This window comes from Dipteris shenzhenensis, chromosome 1, assembly GCF_047967505.1.
Source record: "Dipteris shenzhenensis isolate YYH24624 ecotype China chromosome 1, Dip_SZ_1.0, whole genome shotgun sequence".
Classification (NCBI taxonomy): Eukaryota; Viridiplantae; Streptophyta; class Polypodiopsida; order Gleicheniales; family Dipteridaceae; genus Dipteris; species Dipteris shenzhenensis.
In genome coordinates this window covers 33,880,171-33,907,594 of record NC_141596.1, presented here as the reverse complement: position 1 = coordinate 33,907,594, position 27,424 = coordinate 33,880,171, and the positions used below count along the sequence as shown (strand labels likewise).

The 27,424-nt window shown below is 42.6% G+C and overlaps 1 protein-coding gene across 1 annotated transcript; it reads left to right on the top strand.

Annotated features, from left to right (window-relative positions):
- Positions 1-9,188: 9,188 nt before the first annotated feature.
- Positions 9,189-9,942, top strand: LOC147905733 (uncharacterized). The gene is made up of 2 exons (XM_087383456.1): positions 9,189-9,401; positions 9,492-9,942. Exons 1-2 carry the CDS (start codon positions 9,316-9,318, stop codon positions 9,847-9,849), a joined length of 444 nt encoding a protein of 147 aa, XP_087239582.1. The 5' UTR covers positions 9,189-9,315; the 3' UTR covers positions 9,850-9,942.
- Positions 9,943-27,424: the final 17,482 nt, after the last annotated feature.

The window sequence follows — 27,424 nt, the reverse complement described above, 5'->3', positions numbered from 1 at the left end:
TCGAACAAATGGTGGATACAGGCTACCTGGAAAATGAGCAAAAATTGTATGGTGCCAAGGCTTTATAGTAGGATCAACCAGCACAACCCGATTTCCACAGCCACTGGGTTACACGCATGGCAATCCAACTACATGCTCACAATAAGCCATAACCTGAGGATGGGTAGTAAAATGGATTCGGGAGTATGTTGTCTCTGTGCCAACATGGACCTCAGTAGTACAAAATGTGTGTGTAGAGTAGCGGCAAAGCTCCACTTGTACTTGCATAAGGCTAGGAATAATCTCTATTAGGAATCCTCAACATGCAAGTTCTACTTGCGATTCCTACATGTGAGTTCTACATGCAACTCCTACATGTGATTCCTACATGCATGTTCTACTTGCAACTTCTACTTGCAACTCCTACATGCAAGTCCTACATGTGATTCTCACATGCATGTTCTACATGCGAGTTCTACTTACAACTCCTACATGCAACTCCTACATGTGATTCCTACATGCATGTTCTACTTATAACTTCTACTTGCAACTCCTACATGCAAGTCCTACATGTGATTCCTGCATGCATGTTCTACATGCGAGTTCTACTTGCAACTCCTACATGCAACATGCAACATGTGAGTTCTACATGCAACTCCTACATGCAACTTCTATATGCAAGTTCTACATGTAGAGAGAGAATGTCTTACAATTCCTATATGTAGAGAGAGAAGCTCTCCAACTTGTATAAATACCCCATAATAGAATGAAGCCCACACTCTTTGGGGCATTGTGTTGAGTTCTACTTTGGTATTCCAAGCAATTGTCTCAAGTGTCCATGCTTCCTTGCACTCCACGTCCAAAGCATGTCCTAACCTTGCAACTCCTCCCCTCTCCTCCAACTTGCAACCCATCCTCTCCCTCTCCTCCTCCCCCCTCCTCCTCCTCTTCCCTCCTCCTCCTCCTTCTCCCTTTTCCTCCTCCCTTCTCCTCCTCCTCCTCCCTTCTCCTCCTCCTCCTCCCTCCTCCTCCCTCCTCCTTCCTTCTCCCCTCTCTTCTTTCCCCCCATGCTCTTACACCTTCTTCCTCTCCCACTCTTATGCTCCCTCCCCTAAACCCTTAGTTCCTCAACCCTTAACCTCCATGAGCTACAAGGGAGACAAGTTCTTCACCATGTACTCTACCCTTAGCCTTGGATCCTCCTTCTAACCCTTGAGTCTCTTCTAAACTCTGGAACCTCTCTCTAAACCCTGAACCTCCCTCTAACCCTTAAACTACTCCTAAACCCTTCAACCCCCAATGAAGGTGAAAGCCTTCATTACCTCAACCATGACAATGCACATTCCTTTCACATATGCATGCACTATGTTTGCTTACCACACTTAAGCCTACGTCTCTCACCGGAATATGACTTGAGGTCCTAAGCTACACTTATACTACAAACGACAACACACCAATATATATATAGGTGACAAAAAGCCTCGGAACCCTGCATACTGAGAATACCCTACTCTTCCTGTGGAAGCCATGGGAAAGAGCCGATCGGATGCCTCTCAACCCCATCTTACCACTGGAGCCATTTCAGAAATGGAGTCTAGACTTCATGGGTCCATTCAGGCCAGTTGCTCCTACTGCTACTGCTGCCCGTACATGGAATTGTTATACGCTGGTGGCAACCAATTACTATACCAAATCAGTGGAGGCCTGGTCTTTAACACCCCAAATTTTGTCGCAAAGTGCCTCTACCGAGATGTGTTCACTCGGTTTGGTTGCCCAAGCAAGCTAGTCAGCGACAAGGGTACCCACTTTGTCAACAAAGTCATTAAGCGGATGAATTCTTTCTATATGGTGATTCACAAGAAGTCTTCTCCCTACTATCTGCCGCAAGCTAATGGGTTGGCTGAATTGACAAATTATACGTTCAAGCAGATTATTTCGCTGTTAGTGAATGAGAGCACCGCACGGATTGGGATGAAAAGTTGTTGGCAGCATTATGGGCTTACTGCACATCCTTCAAGGTGGCAATGGGGTTGACTCCTTTCAAGTTGGCATTTGGGCTAGAAGCAATTACACCAATCGAGCATATAGTGCCTAGTTTGTATATTGCGATGGAGGAAAGGCTTCTTTTACAGGAGTCCATGGTTTTCCAGTTGGATATACTTGATCATTGGATGATATGTGGATGGAGATCTACTATCTAACTCTCGAGGTTCAAGCAAGTCGAAAAAGGCGGGTGGATTTGGCTTCAATTGAAGTCATTTGAACGCAGGTAATTGGTGCTATTATTCAACAGTCATCTAAGGAGGATGACGGGGAAGCTAAAGCTGTGATGGTCGGGACCATTCTAGATATTTCATGACTGCGAGTCTACATCATTCTACGTTGCAAACTTGCAAGGGTGCATTATTCCACATCCAGTTAATGGTTTTTGGCTACGTCTATATCATCATGACGGGAATCTTGAGTGTCCCTTTTTTATATCTAATGAGGCACAGATTTCTTGGGTTGAGGTGGAGGCAGGGCGGAGCAATCATAAGAGGACATGTGGTAGGATGGTAAGATGCATGATGACAACAGTCTTCTGTGAGGTCCTATCCCAGCTGCCATGCAACACCATGTCATCGTCAAGGAGGGGTATTGGCAATCTATATTGCAATCTTTGGTCATTTTTTTGCATGTACCTATTGCGTGCTAGTATTCCCCATCACACTCTCAGTTCTCTTTGCCTCCTTTGTCTTCTTGCCTTTGCTTGCAGTCAGATCTCTTTGCTTCCCTCTACTTCACATAGCTATGGTGATGGCACACGCACAATTCCACCCTTTCATTCCATTGGTCTAGATTAATTCTCAGTCCATCCATGCACATCTAAAAAGGCTATGAATCCAGAGTTTCAGCAGCATAGATTGGCAAAGGGTGAGCATTCACCTAGCAGCATTAGCACTTTGCCAGCAACTTGCACTTGGATCGGTTGTGGAGTTTTTAGGCAAGCATCAGGAGCTTACCACCCAATTGATTTATCAGCAGTTGTTTTTGCCAATGGATGGAGGGCTTTTTGTGCAACCAATGTGTTCAGCTGAAGCGATGATGGCTGAGTTTGGCAATCCTACTCGAGGTGAGTACAAGCTCAGTGCATGTAAAGATGTTAAAATTTGGGATCTTTATCATCATTGGATTCTGGAGTCTGTTTGCTTGCAAGCAAGGACCTACACAATTAGTCCCACGTCTCAAGGGATGATCGGTAGTAGAACAATGACCAATGCCTTGGGAACGTGTTTTGAAGGAGCACATCCATGCAGAGGCATAGAGGGTGGCAATGGTAGTGGATAAGAAGCAAGCTATTTATTCAAAGATTGGTCAGATTTTGGAGATTCTATTTCCTTTGTAGCTTGATTCTACTTCTCCTCGATGCAATATGGAATTGATTCTCACTCTTGAGCCCAAAGGACCTATGTAGGATGAGGCTGAAGGCTCGTCCGGTCAAGAGCCTAAGAAAAAAAGATGACAAGGCCCTCGGATCATGCAAGGAGTGGTTTCTTCTCTTGCTCCCCTTACTCCTTCCCATGCATTCATGCCATTAGCAGGAGTGAAGGAGAGTTTATCTCACTCAACACAGCTCTGTGTGATGCACCCACCTCTCCCACCAATCAATGCAGAGCGGGTGACTATGTCCATAGTGCCTATGTCAACCAAGATGGGTGTTTTCAAGAAAGTCCTTTGGTTGGTGGGTCACTTACTGAGAGATGGCTGGAGCACTTTCAATGGGCATCAGCCACCACAGCGACAACCTCCATTGTGGTGGTAGCAGTGACGGAGGCAGTTTGAGTGTCAGTAGCAGGCAAAAGAAGCTCTTGCGGTGGTCTCTAAGCTTGGGGTGGTCTCTCCGACACCCTCGGTTGGATTCTCATTACGATTGCAACCAACGCATGTTCAGCTTCAGTTCTATGTGTAGCTGCTAGCTTGACTTGTGACATAGTCTTTTGTGAGGATTGATTCCTCCAGAGTTGCGGGCTTGGAGTCTGAAGTTCTTTAGTTGTTGCACAGCGAGAATGAAGCCCTGTGGAATCAAAATGCACAGTTGCAACAAATGGGAGAGCAGGTTGCGGTCCTAGAAGCACAAGTTCAGGTCGGTGAAGCACATTCAGAGGATACCCAGTAGTTGCATTCGGAGTATGTTTCTGGCATTCAGGAGGAATTTTTATGCCGACGTACTACCGATGGGTTGGCTGAGTACTTGCAGGATTTTTCTAGCATAGTCAGTGTCAATATGGAGCAGATGGGTTTGCTCCTTGATGCTCTCCAAGCGAGTGTGCATGCGGAGTGGGATAGGCAGTTTGCACACTAGCACGACACAATGGTTTCACAAACATGTCTGGTTGTAGTTCTGCATCAATGTCGACCCAAGAAGATTGATGGTGATGCGAGTGTGACACAAACAATTTTTGCACCTATAGCAGATATTTCCATTTCCCAAGCTCAAGTAGAATGGGATAAGAAAGACAAGTACGCCTATCATCTGGTCAAGCAGAATGTGCCAGATGTCATGCTAGGACAACTCAACACAGTCAATACATTGAAAGAAGCATGGGATATGTTCGCAGCTCTCTATGAGTCCAAGAACACTTCTAGGATGCTCACACTTAGAAACTAGATGAACTAGAGTTTCCACAATAGCAGCGAAACTGGTCAAGCTTATGTACTCTGGATAAAAGACTACAACAATCAACTCGCAGGAGCAGGAGAGAATATGAACCCATAAAAATGGTTCAAGTAATCCTGATTGGACTAGGAGAGGGATACAAGAATCTAGTCCATAGTATTGCCATCCAACGGCAAATTCTGACTTCAGTCAATCCTACTTGGTGAAGAACTCGCAACTCAGGCCATCCAAGCACGTAAAGGTCATTCTAATGATCAGACATTCACAGCTTCAAACAGAAGCAGAGGCAGAGATAGAGGCAGAGGTAGATCATTCTAGAAAAGTGGTCATGATCAGCAACAAAATCAGCAAAGTCAGCATCAACATCTAAAGAGGAAATCATTCCAATCGAGTAAGATTCCAAGAACAAGGGAATGCATCCACAATGTGTCAAACATTCAGTGCAACTACTGTCACAAGTTTGGACACTTTGAAAGAGATTGCTGCAAGAAGCAGTATGACCAAGGCAGTCAATCCAATCGAGGGAATTTTTGAGACAAAGGAAATCATCATGGTGGACGTTCTAGGCACAGTCATTTTGCAAATGGACATGGGAATATGTTTCTTGCAAATGAGGAAATGTAGCAAACTGATATAGTGTGCCTAGACACCGATTACAATCCCAAAGAGGATTTCAGCTCTACTATCAAGTCGACCAAGTGGAATAGGATCCTTGGTATATCAACAGCAGTGCATCATCTCACATGACAAATCATTGGGAATGGTTCACAGAGATGAAACCACTAGAAGGTCAAAAAAATGTCATCTACACAGCAGACAATACACTGAATCCAGTTCAAGGGACAAGTGTTATCCCTATGAACAATTTCACTGGTACGAAAGGATTGGTGAAAGATGTGCTCTATGTTTTGAAGCTTAGCAACAACCTCTTGTCAGTAGGTCAAATGACGGAACACAACTACAGAGTCATCTTCGATGGAGATGAATGCACTATCAAAGACAACTCCAAAAGATGTCAACTAGTAGCAACAGGTGTCAAGGAAGGATGATTATACAGAATGCTAGCTACAGTACTAGATAAGCATGCCATGTCAACTCAACCGCAATAGATGCCACTATCTGGCTAAATGGCACAAGAGATATGGTCATGTCAATTTCAAGTACTTGTTAGATCTCAGGAATCAGAATATGGCAACTGGGCTTCCCAACCTACAGTTTCTTGGAAAAGTTTGTGAAGCATGCTTCGGCAAACAAAAGCGATCCAATTTTAGCAGAAGTACCTCGTGTGCATGAGGTATTCTTGATTTGATACATACAGATGTATGGGGTTATGCCCAAACCCGCAGCATCAATGGTTCACTTTACTACTTGACTTTCATCGACAACTATAGCAGATATTGTTGGGATTACTTTCTGAAAGAGAAATTTGAATTATTTTTGAGATATCAAGAATTCAAAGCCATGGTAGAAAACCAGACAGGCAGAAAGATCAAAGTCATGAGATTAGACAGAGGAGGTGAATACATGTCTTCAGCATTTATGAACTTTTGCAAAAATCACGGCATTTGAAGACAATTGACATGTGCAGATACTTCTCAGCAGAATGCAAGAGCTGAAAGGAAGAATGGGACTTTAGCAAACAGTGCTAGAGCAATGCTTAGTGAGAAGCATCTTCAAAATCAATATTGGGCAGAAGCCACACATTGGGCATCTCCACATATTTGGTTGCATAGCATATGCCCACATACATAATGATCATTGCAAGAAATTGGATGTGAAGTCATACAAATGCATCATGGTTGGCTATAGTGAAGAAATCAAAGCATACAAGTTGTATGGTCCCATCAACCACAAGGTCATTATCTCCAAAGATGTAATCTTTGATAAGGAATCAAAATGGAAAACCTCACCTATACAGGAGATGGAAGCATCGACTTCATAGTCATCTACAGAACAAGTTGATGAAGAAGAGTAAGAATTGCCAGCAACACCCCAAGCAGAGCCAGAGCAGCTCAAACGGTCTACTAGGGAAAGCAAACCACCAGCCAAATTGACATATGCTCAGAAAGGCAAAGCAATTCAGGTTGAAACCACAAACTATGCTCTTATGACTACCATCATGGCTACAAAAGAGCCAATGTACTTCAAAGATGCAGTAGATAAGCCAAAATGGCAAACTACTATGAATGAAGAAATGGATGTTTTGTATAAGAATAATACTTGGGAATTATGCGACCTTCCACATGGAAAAGAAGGCCATAGCAAACAAATGGGTCTACAAAGTGAAGTACAATCCAGATGGAGAAATTCAAAGATACAAAGCCAGACTAGTTGCAAAAGGATTTGCACAGCAATATGGTCAGGACTATGATGAGACTTATGCTCTAGTAGCAAAGATGGATTCCATACAGTTCTTGATATCAATAGCGACACTCAGCAGATGGAATGTGTATCAGCTCGATGTCAAGAATGCATTTCTCAATGGTTATCTAGATGAGGAAGTCTACATGCAACAACCAGCAGGTTATGTTGAACCAGGAAAGGAGAATAAGGTTTGCCATCTCAAGAAAAGTCTTTACGGCTTAAAGCAAGCACCTAGAAGTTGGTACAGTAAAATTGACAAGTATTTTACTGATCTGGGATACATGAAATCCAATGCAAATCATACACTCTACTACAAAGTTCAAGGGGGAGACGTTACTATTGCACTTTTGTACATAGATGATCTGATTGTGACAAGAAGCAAGGATAGCTTCATCAAAAAACTAAAACAAGACTTATCTGCAGAGTTCGACATGAAAGATCTTGGACTTATGCACTATTGTCTTGGAATTGAGTTTTGGAGAGATTCAAGTAGCACATTTATGAATCAACTCAAGTATGTTGACAGTAACCTGAAGAAGTTTCATATGGCAGATTGCAAGATTGCACCCACTCCCATGGAATAGAGTTTGAAACTTACTAAAGATTCAGAAAAGCCTACAATCAATGACAAGTACTACAGGCAGCTCATCGGATCTCTTATATATCTGACTATCCCTCGACCAGATATTTGTTGCAGTAAGCTCACTAGCACAGTTTATGGCGAATCCAAAACTGTCTCACTGGAATGCAGCCAAAAGAGTCTTGAGATACATCAGAGGTACAAGACAGTTTGGGATAGAATACAAAGGAAGTCATCCATGGTTGCATGTATACTGTGATAGTGACTATGCCGGAGATCATGAGACCAAGAGATCGACACAAGGATATGCACTTTTCCTTGGTCAAGGTGCTATATCATGGTTGTCAAACAAACAGCCAAGTGTGTCTTTGTCTTCGACTGAAGCAGAATATAGAGCACTCACTACAGGTGCATGTGAGGCTATATGGCTCAGAAGACTATTGTCAAAAACAGATTACTTTGATGAGTCAAAGCTAACAACAATATACTATGTTAATCAATCGACTCAAGCATTGGCCAAGAATCTAGTATATCACTCCAGGACAAAGCACATTGATGTCAGAGAGCACTTCATCAGAGAAAGAGTGTTACTTGGTGACATCACACTGTAGCATTGTGATAGCAAAGAGAATGTTGCAGACATCTTTACCAAACCACTCGATAAAGAGCTATTCGAGAAACACTGAGTAGCTCTTGGTTTGACGTAGAGGAAGGACATTCCCATTAAAGGGGTGTGATGGAACATAATGCTCAATCCTTCTTCGATTCCCCAAAATCATCATCTTGAGGGAAGGCCTACTTCATGATGTTGATCTTGAGGGAAGGTGTTGAGAGTTCACGCTCAACATCATGTGATCACGTGTGCATAGCACCATCATGTGATCATATGTGCATAGCACTAACCCAATAGAGTGCTATAAAGGAAAGGGTTAGATCGCATAACCCTAACCCCAAATGGGTTTGTATATATTCTACATTTTCAGCTAAATCTAGTGTAGAGTTAGTCATTTGTGGTATGCTCTCTAGCTGTGCCCTCTCTTCTCATCTCCAGTCTTCTCCTCTCCCCTCTTCATATTTTGTGAGTACATACATCTTGATCCCATGCTAAGGGAATTTCACACTGGTTTGGATAGGTGAAGTGAGTATCCCCGTCTGGACGAATGTTCCTTTCACACTTGAGGCAGAAAAAAGTAAAGGTAAAGCCACAATGTTTTTCATAGTGGTCGTAGTCATGGGTGGCCGGGTGACATTTTGCACCGTAGATGGGATTGCACTTTTCGAGAGACAAGTGGGATCGTGCCACTATGACAGTAGCAAGACGCCCACTCTGGCAATTCATAGTCGTCTGGAGGAGTGTGGATGGATGCAGAGGTTAAAGCCACCGTTTTTTCTTTATGGTAGGCAGAGTGGTAGCGACGCATTGAGATGCTACAACATAGAAGGGATGGCATGTTTCGAGAGGGGACTCGGGATCCCATCATAGGTGAACTTGTGGGCGTGTGGAGGGGGATGTGAAAGGTGCCTGGGATGGGCGATTGAAACAACAAGATAACTACAAGGGAGAGATGTGAGCAATAGATCGTAGTAGGAGTAGGAGTAGTTTAAGAAGGTTGGTTATATATGGAAGAAGGGGGGTTCAAATTGGAGCATTTTGTGGGTGGCATTATGTTTGAAGGATATCCTCGTGAGAGCAGCAGCAGAGAGACAAACTCAGAGGTATTTTGAATTGGTGGCTATGGCGCACACGAGCCACACTACTCAGCATGGCGATGCCGGCATCCAATTGTTCGTCGTCATCCCCCTCTCCTCCGAGCCCCTCAGGTTCCTCCATCGATCCTTCTAGGGTTACCCCCTCGTTTCTGCATAATTTCATCTCCTTCATCCTCGTTCATTTCCTTGATTTTGCTGCAGTTTCGACCTTGGCCACGAATTCGATCGTCGCTGGTCCAAGCTCTGGCCCCCAATCGACGATGTCGCCCCCCAGCTTACCAGGAGAAGCCGACGCCGCAAAGGACTCCCACCCGAGTCCGCTCTAGTGCAGCTGCAAGCTGCTCACGGCGGTGCATCGGACGTTCGCTTGCTGGATGATCACAACAGAAGCGCCGTCGATCGGGCTTTGCAAGCAGCTGCACCCTCCTCCCCCCTCGCCAGGTACACGCAGAACCAGCATCTTTCTGAGTATGCGCAAACCTTGGATTGGGAGGCCCAGGCGGAGGCGGAGAAAGGCACGAAGCCGCGCTTCAAATTGATGTCGGAATTGTATCGATGAAGTAAGCCCCAAAATTCGCAAATGTGTCGTGAGAATTCAAAGGCGGGTTGCAGAAAGCCTTTTCCGAAACGGAATCAATGTACATAAGATCATTTTTGAAATCGCATCTCTTGCCGTTTTGCCCTAAGCTTTTCAAACGTGGGTTTTCAAGCCCATTTCGTCAGTCCACGATCTAGTTCCCTTCGCCGGTTTGGCATTTTGTCAGGTGTAAAAATGGGATGTGCGTGCGACGACTTCGAATTGTAACGACGAAGTGAGACCCAAATTCGCAGTTACGAATTCACGGAACTGATTCTCCGCATTTTTTGCCGTACGCGTTGCGTGAAAGCCAGAGGGAGCTCGATCTCGTTAGTCGTATCGTATTTGTGGGGTTGCTGCGCTAGATGAGAGGACCTGCAATCAAGAAATCCTTACGCTATCCGCAACTTCACTGTGTTGATGACGATCAAAGTACAGCCCCATGAAGACGTTAGATTTGGACAAGTTCTTCTCGGACAAGACTTCATCTCTAAGGATTCATAGGGAAATGCCCAGTTTGCTGCCCTGTCAATGTTGTTTCTTTGTTATGTGACAATCCATTTCCCAATCTAGTTTCTCCCTTCTGTATTTCTTTTGAGTGTGTATGAGCACATGCTTAGTGGTGCACAAGTTGAGATGCTCCGGGATGTGGCATTTGGAATAACCTCACATAGAATTGGTACATTAAGGAGTGAACAATAGCTATTGCCTAGATCATACCCATATGTCCCATAAGAGGTGCGCGTGCGCGCACGTGTGTGTGTGTGTGTGTGTGTGAGAGAGAGAGAGAGAGAGAGAGATTTTTTGGTGATGCAAAACTACTATTTTGCTATGCCACTTCTATAGCTTTAAAAAGATTTGGTAGTGAGATGCATGTGTGGTTTTGGACTTAAATGTTTTAATCTTCTTTCCAAAATTGGTATCAAGATTCTAAAATAAAATTCTATCTCACACTTTTGTTTGCATTTTTCTCTCCATGTTGCACTAAGCCATTAGACAGCTTCAACTCGTTAGTCCTATTGTGTTTACTCATGTGGTTTGGTTCCTTTGCTAGTTGTTTTATGTAATGATTAGCCTTGCAACAATAAGATAAAGCTCTCTCAAAAATAAAAATGATCTATCGACTTACAAAACCTATACATACATGCAATTTACCACTTCACTCTGTTTGTGAGAATCAAAATACGGCTGTCAAGAAGAAATTCAGCTTTCTCATGAAGAGTTATTGGGTGCTTATGTAGATGGCTTGGCTAACAACCAATAGGAGATCTTACCTCAAATAATTATAACCTTAGCTAGCTTTTATCAAAGATCCACGCTACCACCCAACAACATTTAAATTAGACAAGGTATTGATATATTGGGTCTAAAGAGATTCAATTATCATGGTCATTCATATGTGAATGTAATGACACCATATGGAAGAGCTAGAAGTAGGAATCTTAATTACCAAATAAGGAATCTTAATTACTTCTTAAGGTGAAGAGCTTAAAGATATATACGGATCCACCCTACATATTTGGACCGCCCAACAACAATATATTATCTATGACTAGAAGTCATCTATTTCATCTCTTGAATTTCACTCCAACATGCAATAGATGAATTCCAGGAGATAGAGAGAAAATAATCTCTAAATGTGTGATTGACGCAAGAAAGCAAAATAGTGTTTCTCACTTGTTTTTGTTTTGAAACATCCCATTGAAAATTCATAGCCTAATTGGGTGATATTATCAACCCAAAATCCTTTGCTTTCAACTGAGGCAAATGTTCAAAGGGATTAGTGCATTTTAAATTTAGATTCATAAATATCCATGATATTTGATCATAAAAGGTCTATACATTGCACTTAAATTGGTATTTCCTTCAAAGTTCTATTCTTTTACATAGTCTCACTACAAAATGGCATCATGCATATGTGGTCGATTAGGACTTGGCTACGTTCCATGGTCAAATTGTTAGATTTTGAAAGGTCACTGGATAAAAAATTTAAGCCACCCAAACAAAGAATGCTTAGGAAGCACAAGAGGGAAAGAAACAATTATAAGAGTGTCCCACAATCTTGAAGTGTAGCCACGGTCTTGGGAAGAAATTTGAGAAAGAATAATCCCCTTTATATAAATGGAACTTCTTTTGAAGCACCTCATGAATTAAGATGCATAATACTGCAACTAGGTCTCTTGTACATGTTGCATTATGGATACATCTTCATTACGAATTGCAAGTTGTACATACTATCAACTATAGAGTTTCATCAAGAATCATGGGAGGAATATATTCTTCTACATGGAATTTGAAACATGGAGCAAATATTTCGTTATTTAACGTTTCTATACAATGATTTTTTCTTGATATTAGTATCCATAAAATGATAAACTTTAGAGGGCTAAGTGCCTTGGTGCACCAAAAAACATTTACTCTAAGGTGTAGGTTCAAAAGAATAGCTATTTCAATCAAAGCAATTCACATAAATTTATATAATTATATGTATTCATTTCAAAATTTAAAAAATATGGGGATAATATGAGAAAATAAAGCTAGGATCCATATACTCCTTGGATGTATGCTTTAGAAGTAACTTTCCAGTCATGAATCCCCTAAAGAAGATGCTCTACGAAAACATAATAAGGAGAACCCCTTGACAGATATAGAGGGTAAAAACGAGCATGAGAGGAGCAAGATAATCAATTTGAGAATGATAAGAGAGAGAGAGAGAGAGAGAAAGAGAGAGAGAGAGAGAAGAGAGAGAGAGAGAGAGTGAGTGAGTGAGAGAGAGAGAGAGAGAGAGAGAGAGAGAGAGAACTATAAGCAAGTGAAGGTTCCTCTCACAAGGTCCATATCTATTACACGACATTGTGGAGTGAAATGCAAAAGATCTTCTTACTAGTTAAGACAATGAGTGTTCCAAAATCACCAAAACAAAAGTGAGCGAGGCACGATACTCCTTATAACCTTGAAAAAGCATGATATCTCACCAGAGTCTAAAGGGATAACAATTGAAGTTGTAGTGCATTCTCATGAGATTGAAATGTAAGGAATGATACCAGTGGTATAGCAATATTTCCTATATTTGATAACCAAAAGTTTCAAGAAACTTTTAAAATACATTGATTATGTTGCATTAAGTTGCTTGATTTTTTTTTAAAAAAATAAAGAAGACAAAATATGATCCACACCAACCCTAATTGTTAGCAGCAAGACCTCACTTTCACACCTGCAATGTGTGGGAGTTGGATCACATGGAAGTGAGAAATGCACAATAAGAGAATCTTTATATTATCTGACAAGATATGTGCAGTGAAGAAGAACTTCTCAAGAAAGTGAGCTTGATGGTGATGAAGGCCAGTGAAGAAGTGATACATTTGACTTTATGTTAGCACCCTGGCATCATTAGAGCAATATGTGTGGTCAATGATAAGACAACTATAGTTTGATTTCCATACTAGGATAGAAACTCTCTAAATCGATGATGGTTAGCTGGTTAGCTGCCATGGACATGATAGATGTTGACCATCATAAGTTAGTCATCATGATAAACTAGGCATGCACTTAAGGGATGCTTGGAGTGAATATTGAGAATATTTAGTCCCACATGATTTTTAGGCAAGTAGAGACAATCCACGAAAAGAAACCTATGAGCTTTGTGGTGATAGCCGTACCACCAAAAGTCTCCATGATATCAGACATATAGTCATGCTTGTTAAACATCATCAATGGCAAATAGAATTGGATACAGGCAACCGGTATGGATTGACGGTATGGATTGAGCAATGAGATCACCAGTGTGTCAAAAAGCCAACCCCTCGTCGAAGGGTCCTAGAAGTGTGCCTGGAAGCACTGCCTCTTTAGTCGTTGAGCCAAGACATCCCGTCCTCATGTCTATTATACTTGCATCATGAATCATCATGAAATTTGGTGTGAGTCTACTGTATCTGCATTGTGAAACTTGGTCTATTGAACACTACCCCCAAATATGTGCAAGACTACACTATCTCCACTATCTCATCTTGATACGTGAAGCTATGACTACCCGTGAGGTGTTGAAGATCATAATCTTAGTTTTTCCAAGGTTAACTATCAAGTCTCTCTCTTTGCAAAACACCTCTAGGGCCTGTAGATGTTTTTGTAATCCCTTTGCTGAGGATAATTATGTCATCTATGTATAACAGTATCTATACCATCAGGTCAACCAAAAGTGAACTCTCTCCACCTAGGCAATCTTTAAAGGATGTGATCTCATCAAATATAAATCCCAAAGAGTGTTGGTGAGAGGGGGTAGCCTTGCTTCACTCCGATAGTGCTCTCAACCCAATTTGATAGACCTTCTGGGGCATGTACTCTCCCTTTGATGGACTCATATAAACTCATAACCCCCAGATCATGTAGGAGGTGCAACTCTTGTAACCTCTTGATCAGGCTGGAACATAGGACATATCAAATGCCTTATGAAAGTCTACAAAGCAAGTGTAGACTTTTTGGTGCCTCAACTTTGCCTCCTCAATGATAGCCCTCAAGGTGAAGATATGGTCCAATGTGGAGTGTTGTCTCGAAAAACTTGCCTGCTACCCAAGAGCCTATTGCTCGTGACCCTTTGTGTGGCTGCTGGTCTCCCTCTCTATTATTGACCCATATATCTTAGCCAAAGTGTGGTAAATCATAAGAGTGCGGTAGTTCCTAGTGTCCATGGGATCACTTGCCTTGTGTATTGGTACTATGGTGGTAGTGCTCCAGGTCAGAAGCCATGGCATATGGCATGGTTGGATAGCTGTGCTAGAACCGGGGTCAAAACCTCCTGTCCATGTGCAAACTGCTCAGTGCACAGTCCCTCATGATCTCATGATCTCATGATCTCTGGTTATGTAGCCCGTACATTTTTTGTCTCGTAAACAAGTGACATGTGGTGGGTCTAAGCATAGAGGACATATCAAGTGGTGCCTGCCCCAGGACATCATAGAGGGAGCATGAATATGTATGCCAAACTAAACACTTATTTCATTAATTTTGGACTTGTCAATGTACAAATTCATTTTTACATATACTTTTGGACTAGTTTTCAGATAAAATTTAAGAAAAACCCAATCTTCAAAGCACATATAAAAACATAAAAACAAGCATTTTTTTATATATTTTTTAAGGACATGAAACTAAAATTATAAAATTTAACGCAATCTAGATAAGTTACATGAAAAAATAAGATTAGGTTGTTGTAAACTCTCTTAATATTTAATGGTGTTAATAAACACCTTCAAAAGTTAAGCCTGAGATAAGTTACACAAAAAAGAGTGGTCCATTAATTGTAAACTCACTTTATATTTATAATAGTGTTTAGGAAACACTTTCAAAAGTTACAAGTGGAAGTAGCAAACTCTCACAATATTTATAATTTAGGTGTTTAAAAACACCAAAAGTTACAATAAGACTCTCATTGGAAGGCAAATTACACCAAAAGTTACAATAAGACTCTCAGTGGAAGGCAAATTTATTTTCAAGACTACAGCCATTCAATTTGATGAATTTTCTATTTTCAAGTCCTTAGCCTAAATTCAACCCATTCAAGAGCTGAGCTCATCTCATCCTCATCGATGTAGTTAAAATTATAGAAGAGAAGTAAGGATTGATGAATTTTCTCTTGCATAACACTTTGTTTATTCCGAATGGCTTGCGCTTCCTCGGGGGAAAATCTTCCATAACGAGCCACACGCGAAGATATCTCACTTTGAAAGTCTATCAACTCTCTCCTATATGACTGCAATTTATCTATTTCAGTAGTAGCCATACTTATTTTTCTTTCCTCTTCCTTCTCTAGGCCCTTCTGACAAGCAAAGTCATCCTTCTCGTACTGGGTTAATGGAGCTGGATTTTGCTTTCTCTCCTCTCTCTTTCCTTGGTTCTCGGCAATCCATTCTTTGAGGCTGCTAATGGCTTGCTCGACAGAATCGATTACCTTAAAAAGATCCATAATGGCTGCAAGATGAAAGGAGTATGCTTGAGAAGAGGAGGTAAGGCTGCGGGCAAGATGGAAGGAGCAAGCTTGAGGAGAGGAGTAAGGTAAGAAGAGTAAAGTGGAAGAAGTGTGGAGAGGAGTAAGGTAAGAAGAGTAAAGTGGAAGAAGTTTTTGCTGCGGGTGAGATATAGAAGATGAACGAGGTGAGGAAGGTAACGAGAGTGAGGAAAGATATAAAAGACTAACGAGGTGAGGAAGGTAACGAGAGTGAGGAAGAGAGTGAGGAAAGATATAGAAGACGAACGAGGTGAGGAAGGTAACGAGAGTGAGGAAGGTAACTAGAGGAGATAAGGCAAGATGAAAGGAGTATGCTTGAGAAGAGGAGGCAAGGCTGCGGGCAAGATGGAAGGAGCAAGCTTGAGGAGAGGAAGGAGCAAGCTTGAGGAGAGGAGTAAGGTAAGAAGAGCAAAGTGGAAGAAGTGTCTGCTGCGGGTGAGATATAGAAGATGAACGACTACTAGCGGGCAAGATGGAAGGAGCAAGCTTGAGGAGAGGAAGGAGCAAGCTTGAGGAGAGGAGCGGGTGAGATATAGAAGATGAACGACTACTAGGGAAGATCGTAATGCGAGACATTATAAAATAAAATGATGGGATGCAAGACCGTAATGGGAGACATTTGAGACATATAAGATAGTGATAGTACATTGAAATCTATAAAGTAAAATGATGGAACACAGGAATGATATAATTAATAGAATCTCATCATGAAGAGCAAAGTGCAAGAAGTGTCTGCTGCGGGTGAGATATAGAAGATGAACGACTACTAGGGAATTTATAGAACTACAGATGCAAGACCGTAATGCGAGATGACTAGATGCAAGATTGTAATGCGAGACATTATAAAATAAAATGATGGGATGCAAGACCATAATGGGAGTCATTTGAGACATATAAGATAGTGATAGTACATTGAAATCTATAAAGTAAAATGATGGAACACAAGAATGATATAATTAATAGAATCTCATCATGAGATACTTGCTGTACATAATAAATGATAGATTTTGAGTACATTGAAATCTATAAAATAAAGTGATGGAACATAAGAATGAATTAGACTTTCAAAAAAGTAAAACCTAATGTATTGTACATAATAAATTAGACTTTCAAAAAAGTAAAACCTAATGTATTGTAATGAAAAAATATCATAAAATATCCTAATGTATTGCAACATTTAACATAAGTTTTAAAAACACTATCATTAATCGATACAAACAAGATAAAAATCTTCAAGGACTCATGTTTCTTTCTACATGTTTTACAACTGAATAGAGTCTGATGAGTTCTCTTGAGGCTGTGATTCTCTAAGAGTACATTGAGTCTCTACTTGTGTGGATGGTGTACATTGAGATTCTACTTCTGGTGCAATCGGGATAGACTTAATCTCTTCCTCCTTTACAAGATGTGATGTTGTAGATGCACATTGAGTCTCCACTTCTTGTGTAGGAAGAATGCATTGAGTCTCTAATTCAAGTGGTTCTTCATTGAGTCCATCATGTTGTTTCCCAATGATAGCAGTTAGATAGTGAACAGTCTTAGCCACAAAATCTTGTAGCTCGAGCTTGGTATATGCTTCTATGGAGACATGTTCAAAAATGTCATTGAGATACAACATGAAGTTGTACGCAATTCTCCACCCACTACTAAACATGTCCTTTTGGTCCACTGCGAGGCGTGTCTGGAAATTTGGTTGGTCTTGATGCTCCCTGATTTTCATAATCGCAGAAACTAACTTGTTTGCAGACCTGTCCATCATGACATATGACAAAGTAAATTTGTGTAGTAAATAGTAACTTGATGCATGTTCATAATGATATGATAAAAGAACACTTACTTGAACACCCCGTGAAAGTCTGTAATTGAGTTGACAAACCAACAATGGTTGTCATCAAGGTCCCATACTATAAGGCTCCAATGTGAACTACATCACCAATAAAGAGCGATAAGATTTATCACAATATTAAGTATTAATTGACACAATATTGTAAATAAGAGAGTAAAAGAAAGATTGACACCATACTTACTTCTCATAGTATGGCATAAAGACAAGTAGTATGCCATCCAAGTCTAAAGGTTGTAGAATTGAACAAACATCATCTACTGTCTTCTTGGTATCACTAAGTACAGCTGAAAGAAGAGAATCGAGCATACAGACGCGATTCTGTACTGATCTAGGAAAATGAGATATAACCGTACTGCAGCAATAAATAAACAAATGTTAGAAGCAGATTGAATCAAATGATTGAAGTATCAAGTCAAGAGATGTTCATATCAAACCTGAGGATGGCCATCATGACTTTGTCATTAGCCTCTTTCAAAGGGTCGGAGAGGATTGTAACTTCCTCGCTACCAAAAGTCAAAACACGAGGTTGCTTGCTAATGATGACCTTAACCTCAGAAGAGCTCCCCATTTCGTCCAATACAGCGGTTACATCAGGACAACTTATGGGCGTAGCAACCAATGTTTCCTCTGGATGCTCCACCACGTTATCAATAAATGTCTTAATGATAGATGACATAAATGCCTGCAGATGCAAGTCTGTATATGTGGACAATGAGGTTTCACCGCCTCTCAAATCAAAAATTTGAGCAAGGAGCAAGAAGCAGTTATATCCAACTCTCCACCCACAACTGTGGTCATCATTCTGCTTCGCTGCAGGGCATGTTACATACTCTATTTGATCTTCCAAGTCACCCTCCATTTGCATAAGTGCATCTATAGCACTTACCAACTTTCGAGCAGATCTACACATCAAAATAGAAAACATAAATGAATGTGTGTATTGCATAGGATGCATCTCATTGACATAATTATGACACAAGTAGGTTATACTTACTCTGACACACTGCCATGGATAGATGCTATTGAATTGACAAAGAAGCATTGCTTGGCTAAGATGTCCACAATTACCAAGCTCCAATGCAAGCTGCATTATCAATTAAGAATAATTATTATTCGATATAATCCTCCACAATGTAAGAGATAAGCTAGGTAGGGATTGATACTCACTCTTCGTGATATGCGGTAAAGATAACTCGCGCCGCAGTCAAATCAATAGGTTGCAACCACTTAAAAATGTCATCTATGGTCTTCTCCTTATTGCTAAGTACACTAGAAACAAGAGGATCGACCATATATGCACATCTTTGTATATATAGCGGAAGCTGTTGTAAAACCATACTGCAATAAAAAGAAAAGAATATTAGTTCATTTGATCCAATGGAAATACAAAAGCATAAAGTCAGTAAAAAGTTTGTGTCAAACCTGAGGATGGCTATTATAACCTTGTCATTGACCTCTTTCTTGAAGTTTATGAGGATTGAAATATCCTCTTCATCGAATATAAAAGTAAGAGGTTGTTCTCGAACTTGAAACCTAACTTGAAATGACTTCTCCATTTGCTGCAATGTATGATTATTTTCTAGAGTCATCCGATGGATAGCCAGAGCAGCTTTGCTTTCTTGAGATGAGCTTTCATGATTCTCTGCTCCAACTATGTCCTCCTCATCCTCCTCCTCTCCCTTCTCCTATAAAAGGATAAAATAATTATGAGATTCAAAATTTTAAATTAATTATAAATTTAAAAAGACCTTTAAATGAATAAAGAAAATTAAACATAAGTCTTCATACCTCTACATATCTTCGTGGTCTTTTTATGTAACCTTCAGAGGCAAGGTCAGTGTCATATCCATCTTCCTCTGCTTCCTTGCTATTGCTGGTATCCTCACTATTATATCCAGAGCTTTGATCATTTTCATCATCTTTCTTGCTCTCATCGTACATGATCTGCTCTATGTCATCCTCTTCATGTGAGATCGGACCTTTCTTATCAAACTTTATTGTGAGAGAAGCCACGGTATCAAGGTATTCCAAGCAAGCAGGGCTCTCAATAATATTTACATTGTGTCCTTTTCTGATAAGAGCTTCGAACAGATGTCCCATTCGGCACAATGTGACTTCCCATCCAGGCGGTAGCAAAAATTCCATCATACTAATTAAAAGATCAGCACTTTTTGCTGGCCTTTCATAGTGATTTGCATTGCGATGGAGGGGACTTGGAGCTTCATGCTCTTCCAGCAGTAGTTGCAATCTCTTTGCATTCCCTCTTATATTGTTTTGTAAGGAGTGATCATTATAAGGGCTCTTCATGCACAAGAAAAAGGTTTCCAGACTCTGTATCTTGAGACCGCATTCTCTCTTGTCCCTTTTTCTTGAGTATATCCCATTGTAAATCTTGAGCTCATTGCCATATTGTTTTTCTAGGGTAGCAGACATTTGTTCCTTGTCATCTTTATCAGCAAATATGACTATATTACATTGTCCCACTCTACCAATGGTGGTATGTAATATTCTGTCAAGGAGTGGACGGATGTCATCCGCTGATATTTCATAGACAAAGAAAAGCTGAGGTCTCTCCCAAGCAGTGTCGTCGGACAAAAAATCACTCAATGAAACTCCCTTGCACTCAACACTCTTTCCAGACTCTGAAATGATTTCATGTATGAAATAAAAGCCCTTGTTCAAAGTCTTTTCTTTTCTGAGAGTGTGGTTATTGATGACTTTTTGTGCATATGCATACACATTTTCCGGAATGTCATTTCTCATAGAGGGAGTAATTTCAGATCCATCATCTTCTACCTTCACCCATTTATGCGCCCAAGCCTTCTGTTTAGCTGACGGTAAAGCTGATGCCATCTGCCTCACAATGTTATGATCAATTTTACATTGGCTGATTGGAATATTTTTTTCTCCCAATAAATATTCAATTGCACTCTTTACTGCATCACGCTTCACCTGTTGGATGATGTTATCTTCCATGCAATGATCTTTATCCTTTTTGCCAAAAAACCATTCTTTTGACATTAATTTCTCTGCAGCAAGACTTGCGTATTTATCTGGTAGGTTTCTTAAAGGCCTCCACATCCGAGCTGTCATCTCTTTTTTCTCAATCTTCTTTGCCTTCTCTTTAATCAATGATGGAGCCTCATATGTAACATCTCCTTTCTCACATGCAAGACACACGTCTTTGATCTGATGAAAAACTTCATCACTACGGAAAAGTATGCTTGTGTAGTCTTGATACCTATCCCTTACTGTCTTGAAGCTTGTAATCACCTCAGCTCTTTCCTGCTTTCCCCTTGGTACAATGGCACTCAAGCATGTGTAGAAGTCAACAAGATTATCCGCTTCCACTTTAGTTGCAGTTCTTTTGAGAGTGGTCAAAGGAGAATTAAAAGTTTTCCATATGGTCCTAGCTTTGAGCAACATCTCTGAAGTGGAGGTGATTTTTCGTAGTGCATAAATGTCATGATTAAGTCTTTCCGACTCAATCAAATATTTCTTCTCGTTCTTGAAGATACAGATGCATGCAGAATAGTAGTGAAATTGAGGCACACTCGCGAAAGTTTGATAAGTAATTTCTCCTTTCTTGTATGCATCTCTAGAGCGCTCATTACAAGCATAGGCATAGTGCTGACCATCTATTGCCTCAAATGTACAATGAGCTAAGAAATTTCTCTTGGCATCCCTTATATGTCGTTCTGGATCATTCACTGAACTCTGTCCTTCTTGAAGTGAGGGAACTTGTTTTCCGAGGAACTTAGTGAATTGCATCTCAAAATCTATAGGCTGAGAGAAATTGATGGATTGACTATAATCTCCCATGACTGGCCAAAATGTTCTTGGACGGAGTACCAAATTAGAAACAACTGGTTTTTTTCCATCAATCAAAGCCTGAAAAATCTTTTCAGCATAGGCTGTATCTAAGGTCCTGCTGTTGGTGAAGACACTTGCTTTGACCACTGATGAAGCATGTATAACTTGAGTCTTCTGGCCCCATATATATCCTGGATCCTCATCTGTCACAGCCTCATTCAAGCGAAGATTTAGGTTCTTCATTGATAACATTTCTGCTTCTAGATCTGACTCCATTTCAAGACCCTCCGCATCCTCTTCATGTTCTTCCTCTTCTCTTCTTTGCCCTTTCTTTGTATATGAACGACCTCTTTTTCCAGTTATAGGACTTGGAACTGTAGCTCGTGAAGTACTTGCCTTTTGCATTTGACGTCGAGGTTTATTTTTTAGGGGCTCAATGTGAACTGCTTTAGATCGCCCTACTTCTTCTTCTATTGCCTCAACTTCAGGTATACTTAAGGGCTTCACTTGTTCTGTTATTCCATCAACTTCATGAGTTACACCATCTAAGTGAGTAATACCATGAACAAGAGATGTGTGTGCATGTCCTGTCTTATCTGATGCATGTCGTGTCTCACTCAATTCAATTTCTGTCTGAGATGCATGTGCATGTCCGGTCTCCACCAATTCAATTCCTGTCTCAGATGTAGATCCCTTGTAAGCATCCACGTGTACAAGACCCTCATCCATTGCTACAATGTGTTCTGTCTCATCCACTCCACTTCCTCTCTCATTTGTATTACCATGAACCAAATCTACATGGCGTGTCTCATCACTTCCTTTCTCATGTGTGGATTCTTGCACCTTAGGTCCCTCCAATGAAGTTGAACCTTGTTGGATGACACCCTGAAAGTATTCAAGGATAATCTTTGACTGCATTTTTCTTGCTTCCTCAATGGGAAATTCCTCCCACACATGTTGAAGGATCTCCAATGCAGGAACCAATTCAGGAAATCTAGGTGCTTTTGGCGGCGGCATCACAAAGTGCATTGCATCTTTCTTAGAAAGAAGAAACGATCTGTTGCTCATTCTTGACTTTGTGTAAATCATCATTGTAGTGCTGTCTTTTTCAATTTTTATTCCTACTAAGGTGCCCCCTTGAATCAAATTGCTCTTGGAGAAAGATACATTTGATGCGCACTCATCTTTCTCCAACTCTCTCTTTGTCATCACTAGAATGAGATTTCCTTTACTTAAGACCAAGAACCATGCTTTCTTTGTTGTGTCAACAACTGTCCAGTTTGTGAAGTCCTTTGGGGCATAAATTCTTCCATTGTATTTCAGTGACATACCATTGACAAATGCTGTAGCCTCAAGATCCATCCTGTATTCAAGCACAACACAAATTTTAAGTACTTTGACAAACTACAATTACTTTGAAAAATCAAAAGTACAATGAGTCCCATTAATACACCTCCAGTTTGTATTCTTCCTAATCATATAAGTATCAATTTCATGCTTTGGGAATAGCCTAAAAGGCTTTACAAGGCTTAGAGCATAAATGCTTTGGGAATAGCCTAAAAGGCTTTACAAGGCTTAGAGCATAAATGTGAAAAAAAATAAGGATTTACAATGATCTCTGAATACAAATTTGAAGTTTGTCATATATAAGTACAAAATGCTCTGTCAACTCCCGCAACTGATATAAGTGTAAAATGCTCTGTCAACTTCCACAACTGTAATCTGTCATGTCCACTGATACAACTTTCAATCATCTTGAAAGTTTAAAAACCTTAATCGTTGCTTAAATGGTAGGGTTGTTGTGTCTGTGAAACCGAATGTGAATGTGAACGAATGGACTGACTCCGATTAGGAACTAGTCGGGAAATTTTGAGCATGGCTTTGATTGGTTTTTTTGGAGTTCTCTCCTCTAAGGACAAACTAATCTATGCTAATCTAGACTACACCAACCGTCGAAGCGAAGAAAAGCAAGAAATAATTTCTTTTCCATTGTTCTTTTTAATATCCTTAGGTTGCGAATTAAAAGCAAAAAATAATCTTTCCATTATTCTTTTTAATACACTAAGGTTGTGAGTTTAAAAAAGATAAAATTTATATTTTATCTTTTTTAAACTCACACCCCTTTCTCTCTCTCTCTCCCCCCCTTCTCTCCCCCCCTTCTCTCTCGCTGCCGCCCTCATCCTCCCACCCCACCTTCCCCATTCTCACTCCCACGCCCACGTCCATTCTTTCACCTTCCCCATTCCCACTCCCTCTCCCACTCCCATCCTCCCACCACTTTCTCTCTCTCTCCCCCCCCATTCTCTCTCGCTGCCGCGGCAGCGACCCCCCCTTCTCTCTCTCTCTCTTCTCCTTCTCATATTAAAAAAGATAAAATTTATATTTTCAAAAACTAATTTACTTACAACTCATAAGAATTGAACATTCACATTATCCTCCCACCCCTTTCTCTCTCTCTCCCCCCCCATTCTCTCTCGCTGCCGCGGCAGCGACCCCCCCTTCTCTCTCTCTCTCTTCTCCTTCTCATTTTAAAAAAGATAAAATTTATATTTAATTTACTTACAACTCATAAGAATTGAACATTCACATTAATAAGAAGTTAAAATCTTAATAAATTTGAATTTATATAATAAAAACTATAAAGTAGTTTAACTTAAAGTTTATGAAAAAATAACGTAAAATAAAGAAAACAAGACTTAAAATTAAAAATTTAATATTTACCTAGAAGAATATATTAATTCTCCCTAAAAAGAAATAAATTAAAGTAATAATAACGAATATTCTCCCTAAAAAGAAATAAATTAAAGTAATAATAACGAATGTAAGTTAAACTACTTTTAAAATTTTAATTTAAAATGTAATAAAATTAAAATTATACTCTTTATATTCCAAAACAAAATGCATTATAGTCTAAATTAAACTAGTAAATTAAAAATGAAAGTGAAACTCATTTTAAATTCAAAAACAAAGAAAAATTTAAAATTGAAGTTTCTACAAGTTTTGCTTTTAGCATACATTTGTCTTTTCACATCCAGGGGTTTGTCTTTTGAAACACAAGGTTGTCTTTTATCACAATTTTCACATCCACGCGTTTGTCTTTTGAAACACAAGGTTGTCTTTTATCACAATTTTCACATCCACGCGTTTGTCTTTTGAAACACAAGGTTGTCTTTTATCACAATTTTCAAGTTTTCACACGTTTGTCTTTTCAAACACAAGGATTCAAGTGAGAAATTTTGAAATTCTAGTTTCCACACGTTTCTCTTTTCAAACACCAAGGTTTGTCTTTTCAAACACAAGGATTCATAGTTTAAAAAAAGGCGGGAAATTTTGAAATTCTAGTTTCCACACGTTTCTTTTTCAAACACCAAGGTTTATAGTTTTGTTTGTTTAAGTTTCGACTAAATCACACACCAATCTTCTCTAATATGCCTCATTGATCGTAGCTCCCAAATTCTTCCATCAAAACATCTCTCCTTTATCTCTTCTTGATCGTCGCCCACTCATTTTTTCTCCTCATTGGTAAGATTTTTTATCTCGATCGTACTCTCTTGTGCCCTTCCTCTCTAAATTTTCATCAAACACCAAGGTTTATAGTTTTGTTTGTTTAAGTTTAGACTAAATCACATACCAATCTCCTCTCATATGCCTCATTGATCGTAGCTTCTTCATCTTGTCTAGATCGTCGCCCACTCATTTCTCCTTTTCATTGGTAAGATTTTCTATCTCGATCTCTTCATCTTGTCTCGATCGTCGCCCACTCATTTCTCCTCTTCATTGGTAAGATTTTCTATCTCGATCGTACTTTCTCGTGTCCTCCCTCTCTAAATTTTCATCTCTCTCACTCTTCTCTCTCTCTCTTTCCTCTCCGCTCTAGTCTACGTTTCCTCTCATCTTAGTCTGCTCTCTCCCCTCCTCTTCATTTCCCCTCTCTCTCTCTCTCTTCCTTTCTCCTCACCTTTTTCCTCTCTCTCACTTGCGCTCCCCACTCTCCTCTCCACTCTCTCTCACTTGCCGCGATCTCCCCCCCCATCCCCTCTCTCTCTCTCCTCCCCCTCTCTCTCTCTCTCTCTCCACCCCTCCCTCTCTTTCGCTGCCGCGGCAGCGGCCCCTCCCCTCCTCTCTCTCTCTCTCCCTCCCCCCCTCTCTCGCATCTCCCCCCTACTCTCTCTCCCCCCCCTCCTCTCTCGCTGCCGCGGCAGCGGCTCCCCCTCTCACTTCCCTCTCCCCACCCCTTCCCTCTCCCCCTCTCCCCCTCTCTCTCTCCCTCCCCTCTCTCTCGCTACCCCCTTCTCTCTCTCCCCCCCCCTCCCTCTCTCGCTGCCGCGGCAGCGGCCGCGGCCCCCCCCCTTCTCTCTCTCTCTCCCTCCACTCTCTCGCTCCCTCCGCCCCCTCCCCCCTTCCCTCTCCCCCCCCTCCCCCTATCTCGCTGCCGCGGCAACGGCCGCGGCCCCTCCCCCTTCTCTCTCTCTCCCCCTTCCCTCTCTCTCGCTGCCCCCGGCCCCTCCCCCCTTCCCTCTCCCCCCCCTCCCCCTCTCTCGCTGCCGCGGCCGCCCCCCCTTCCCTCCCCCCCCCCTCTCCCTCTCTCGCTGCCGCGGCAGCGGCCGCGGCCCCCCCCTTTCCCTCTCCCCCCTCTCTCGCTCCCCCCTTCCCTCACCCCCCCTCCCCCTCTCTCGCTGCCGCGGCAGCGGCCGCGGCCCCCCCCCTTCCCTCTCCCCCCTCTCTCGCTCCCCCCTTCCCTCTCCCCCCCCTCCCCCTATCTCGCTCCCTCCGCCCCCTCCCCCCTTCCCTCTCCCCCCCCTCCCCCTATCTCGCTGCCGCGGCAGCGGCCACGGCCCCTCCCCCTTCTCTCTCTCTCCCCCTTCCCTCTCTCTCGCTGCCCCCGGCCCCTCCCCCCTTCCCTCTCCCCCCCCTCCCCCTCTCTCGCTGCCGCGGCCGCCCCCCCTTCCCTATCCCCCCTCTCCCTCTCTCGCTGCCGTGGCAGCGGCCGCGGCCCCCCCCTTTCCCTCTCCCCCCTCTCTCGCTCCCCCCTTCCCTCACCCCCCCCTCCCCCTCTCTCGCTGCCGCGGCAGCGGCCGCGGCCCCCCCCCCCCCTTCCCTCTCCCCCCTCTCTCGCTCCCCCCTTCCCTCTCCCCCCCCTCCCCCTCTCTCGCTGCCGCGGCAGCGGCCGCGGCCCCCCCCCCTTTCTCTCTCTCCTCGCCTCCCTTTTCCCCCCCTCCCTTCTCTCTCCCCTCCCCTCCCTCTCTCGCTGCCGCTGCCGCGGCAGCGGCCCCCCCCCCCTCTCTCTCTCTTCCCCCCCCTTCCCTCTCTCCTCCCCTCCCTTTCCCCCCCCCCTTCTCTCCCCCTCCCGTCCCTCTCTCGCTGCCGTGGCAGCGGCCCCCCCCTCTCTCTCTCTTCCCGCCCCTTCCCTCTCGCTGCTCCCTCTCCCCCCCCTCCCCTCTCTCACTGCCGCGGCAGCGGCCGCGGCCCCCCCCCCTTTCTCTCTCTCCTCGCCTCCCTTTCCCCCCCCTCCTTCTCTCCCCTCCCCTCCCTCTCTCGCTGCCGCGGCCCTCCCCCTCTCTCTCTCTTCCCCCCCCTTCCCTCTCTCCTCCCCTCCCTTTCCCCCCCCCCCCCCTTCTCTCTCCCCTCCCCTCCCTCTCTCGCTGCCGCTGCCGCGGCAGCGGCCCCCCCCCCTTCTCTCTCTCTTCCCCCCCCCTTCCCTCTCGCTGCCCCCTCTCTCCCCCCTTCCCTCTCGCCCCCCTCCCCCTCTCTCGCTGCCGCTGCCGCGGCAGCGGCCCCCTCCCCTCCCTCTCCACCCTCGCCTCCCCTCCCTCTTCCCCCTCTCTATCCCCGCCCCCCCTCCCTCTCTCGCCGCCCCCCCTCCCTCTCCCCTCCCCTCCCTCCCCCCCTCGCGGCAG

Coding starts and splice junctions, on each gene's coding strand:
- LOC147905733 (XM_087383456.1), top strand. CDS start 9,316: ATGGCGCACACGAGCCACACTACTCAGCATGGCGATGCCGGCATCCAA. Junction 9,402..9,491: donor CTCTCCTCCGAGCCCCTCAG/GTTCCTCCATCG, acceptor ATTTTGCTGCAG/TTTCGACCTTGGCCACGAAT.